This window comes from Mandrillus leucophaeus, unplaced genomic scaffold, assembly GCF_000951045.1.
Source record: "Mandrillus leucophaeus isolate KB7577 unplaced genomic scaffold, Mleu.le_1.0 Scaffold445, whole genome shotgun sequence".
Classification (NCBI taxonomy): domain Eukaryota; kingdom Metazoa; phylum Chordata; class Mammalia; order Primates; family Cercopithecidae; genus Mandrillus; species Mandrillus leucophaeus.
The window spans coordinates 1,761,282-1,764,580 of record NW_012104754.1 but is presented as its reverse complement, the minus strand read 5'-3'; the positions used below and the strand labels follow the sequence as shown (position 1 = coordinate 1,764,580).

The 3,299-nt window shown below is 41.8% G+C and overlaps 1 protein-coding gene across 1 annotated transcript in view; it reads left to right on the top strand.

Annotated features, from left to right (window-relative positions):
* The window catches only part of TRIO (trio Rho guanine nucleotide exchange factor), a 283,878-nt gene that overhangs the window by 101,322 nt on the left and 179,257 nt on the right, over positions 1 to 3,299 (top strand). The window contains 1 exon segment of the mRNA XM_011994189.1: positions 2,661 to 2,775. Coding sequence (XP_011849579.1) covers positions 2,661 to 2,775 — 115 coding nt within the window.

The following is a 3,299-nucleotide window of genomic DNA, read 5'->3' as shown; positions in this document are numbered from 1 at the left end:
ATAAAATATCATTATCTTATCTTAAAAATTAATAGTAATTCTTTAATATTATCTGAAATCCAGCATTGTTAAATTTTCTGATTGTTCTGTAAATGTCTTTTTTTTTTTTTTTTTTGAGACAGAGTCTTCCTTTGTCAGCCAAGCTGGAGTGCACGGGTGTGATCATAGTTCACTACAGCCTTAGGCTCCTGGGCTTAAGCGATCGTCCCACCTCCGCCCCCAAGGACCCAGACTACAGGCACTTGCCACCACACCTGGCTAATTTTTGTATTTTTTTTTGTAGTGACGGGGTCTTCTTATGTTGCCCAGGCTAGTCTCAAACTCCTGGGCTCAAGTGATCCTCCCACCTTGGCCTCCCAAATTATTGGTATTACAGGCATAAGCCCCCACACCTGGCCTACAAATGTCTTTTTATACATGGTTTTAATTAAGATTCAAACAGGGTCCACATATGGATTTGGCTGGGTATATCTTTGGAATCACTTTTAATCTAAACAATATTCCCTCCTTTCATTACTATTTATTAATTGAAGAAATAGGTTCCTCAGATTGTGGCACTTCCCCCATTCCAGATTGTCAATTACATCCTGTGGAGTCATTTAGCACCATCCACAATTTCTAGATTTTTGTTAGGTTGTGAGCCTTGATCAGAGCTGGTTTGAAAGGTGGTGGGGGTGGGGTGGCGGGGTGGGGGAAGAAAGAGGTGGGGATGAGAGAGAGCGAGAGAGCGCGAGCGAGCTTGGAAAACCTTGCCAGTGGTGCTTGTGCTTCCTATGGGGTTGCTCAGGAGACACATCATGTCTAGTTCTCTGTCTCTGTGATTGGTAAGAAGATTGATGAGTGGTTCAAGTATGGTGAGTGCAGTTCACCCCTCTGAACTTCCCTTCCACCTTTCAACTAATGGGGTTAGCACCCAGTGGTGGTAGCTGGTTTTTAGGAATTGCAAAATGGTGATACTCTAATTCTGTCATTTCCTTTGGCCTTGATTATCTAGAATTATTCCTTCTCAGCTATTTGGTTACTCTAAAATAGTTTGTCCAGAAAAGGCAGAGTAAATGCTTGCTTGATCCTTTTTATTTGCCATTTTCAGAATAATGAATTGTTGCTATAGTAACTTCTACATATGACTTTTTTTTTAGTATCATCATGGCTTTAAATATATTTGGTGTGTTTCAAAGCAGTCTCTGTCATTTATCTTTTAACACGCCGCTTGTCCTATCCATAGGAGCCCTTTCGAGGCAGGTCGCTTAGCTGTCCTTAGCCATCATCCTCGTAGTCTTCAGCATCTTCCGTGTTGTTTGGTTTTGACAGTGTATTAGTCCATTCTCATGCTGCTGTGAAGAAATACCTGAGAATGGGTAATTTATAAAAGGAAGAGGTTTAGTTGACACACTATTCCACAGGACAGGGAGGCCTCGAAAACTTACCGTCACTGCAGAAGGGAAAGCAAACACGTCCTTCTTCACACGGTGCAGGAAGGAGAAGAATGAGAGAAGTACAGGGCGAAGCAGGGCAAAGCCCCTCACAAAACCATCACATCTTGTGAGAGCTCACTCGCTGCACGAGAACAGCATGGGGGACCACCCCCGTGATTCAGTCACCTCCCACGAGGTTTCTCCCCTAACGTGTAGATTACAATTCAGATTACAATTCAAGATGACATTTGGGTGGGAACACAGAGCCAGACCATATCAGACAACTTGAAATTTCACACGGATCAGTAGAGACTCACGATGTGTTTTTCTCTTAATTGAAAAAAAGATAGCCTCGCTCCATCTACTGAAAAGGTCTGGAAACAGTGACCAACCCAAAAGCCCTGATCATCCCGAATGACTAGACTGTGGCTCTAAATACCGTTTACCACTAGAAGGAGATAGAGCTCCTTGAAGAAAAGATTAATTCCAGACCCAAGACAGGAAATGTGCAAGATGTTTCCAATTCAAATATAATTAGAGTTTTTTCCTTCTTTGATTTTATATTTGTATTCTTTTATATAAAACCCTTATGTTAAAATATATGAATGAAACTGGTTTGGTTTATCCAGCTGCATAAACATAAACACATACTGTCAGTTACCACAATGACATCACATAACAAAGCTTCAACCAAGGTTGGCAAACTATGAACTGAGGGCTAAGTTGGGCCACCTCGACATAGTTTACCTGTCACCTGTGGCTACTTTCATCGGCTGTTGGTTCGAGTAGTTGTGACGGAGAAACAGACCGTATGACCGCCCCCAAAACTGGAAGTGTTTACTGTCTACCCTGTATAGAAATCCAGGCACAGCCCAGCGGAGTTCTGCAGCTCAAGGTCTCAGGCCGTGATCCAGGGGCAGGCCAGGTGTGCAAACCTCTCCAGGCTGGATGGAGACAGGGCTTCCCTTCCTCTGTGACCATAAAGCAGGGGCTGCCCTCTGTGTCCTGCCCCATGGGCCTCTCTATAGGGCAGAATGTAGCAGCAGGTGTCATCAGAGCGAGGGCTTCAGGAAAGAGAGATTTTTTTTTAATTGAGTTAGGTTTTATCCTATGCATTTTCTAAATCAGAAAGTGGCCAGATAAATGTTGTAGGTAAAGACATATATTAGAGCCCAGTGATGTGTACTCCAAATACACGTTTGTAGAAGTCAGATTAGCCAAACATCGCTCTCCGTTGTTTTTTAGGCTTGCACCCTTGCTCGGAGGAATGCAGATGTCTTCCTGAAATACCTGCACAGGAACAGTGTGAACATGCCAGGAATGGTGACGCACATCAAAGCTCCTGAACAGCAAGTGAAAAGTGAGTAGAGCTGGGAATCCCCAGGGGCGGCCCAGTGCATGCCTGGCAAGAGACGGAAGGAGCCTGCACGACGTGTTCTGAACTCTCAACCTCAGTTTCGTTTTAAATGTCCGTTTCATGTTAATGAAGTCCTTACTAATGATCTTAGTTTAATAGTGAAAGATTAAACAAATGTATAGGCTGATACTATATTGAATAGGTTGATAATTTATTGAATAAATTGAAGAATATAAACAGGGAGAAAATGTAAAATCAGGATGATATTTACTGCCATTGGCTATTTTGTTAAAGTGAAAAATAAATAGGGGGAAAGGAAAAACCAGAGTTATCTATAAGCAAAGTATTTTTTAAAGCTCAAATTGAGAAAATACATCCCAATTTTATCACTATGAAGTATTATCAATTTTGTATACCTGAGGCATAGTTAATAAAAACAAACTGAAAAATAATATGTAGGTTATGTCATTTGAGTATAAAAACCTGTAAAACCATGTTTGTGTGTGTGTGTGTGTGTGTGTGTGTGT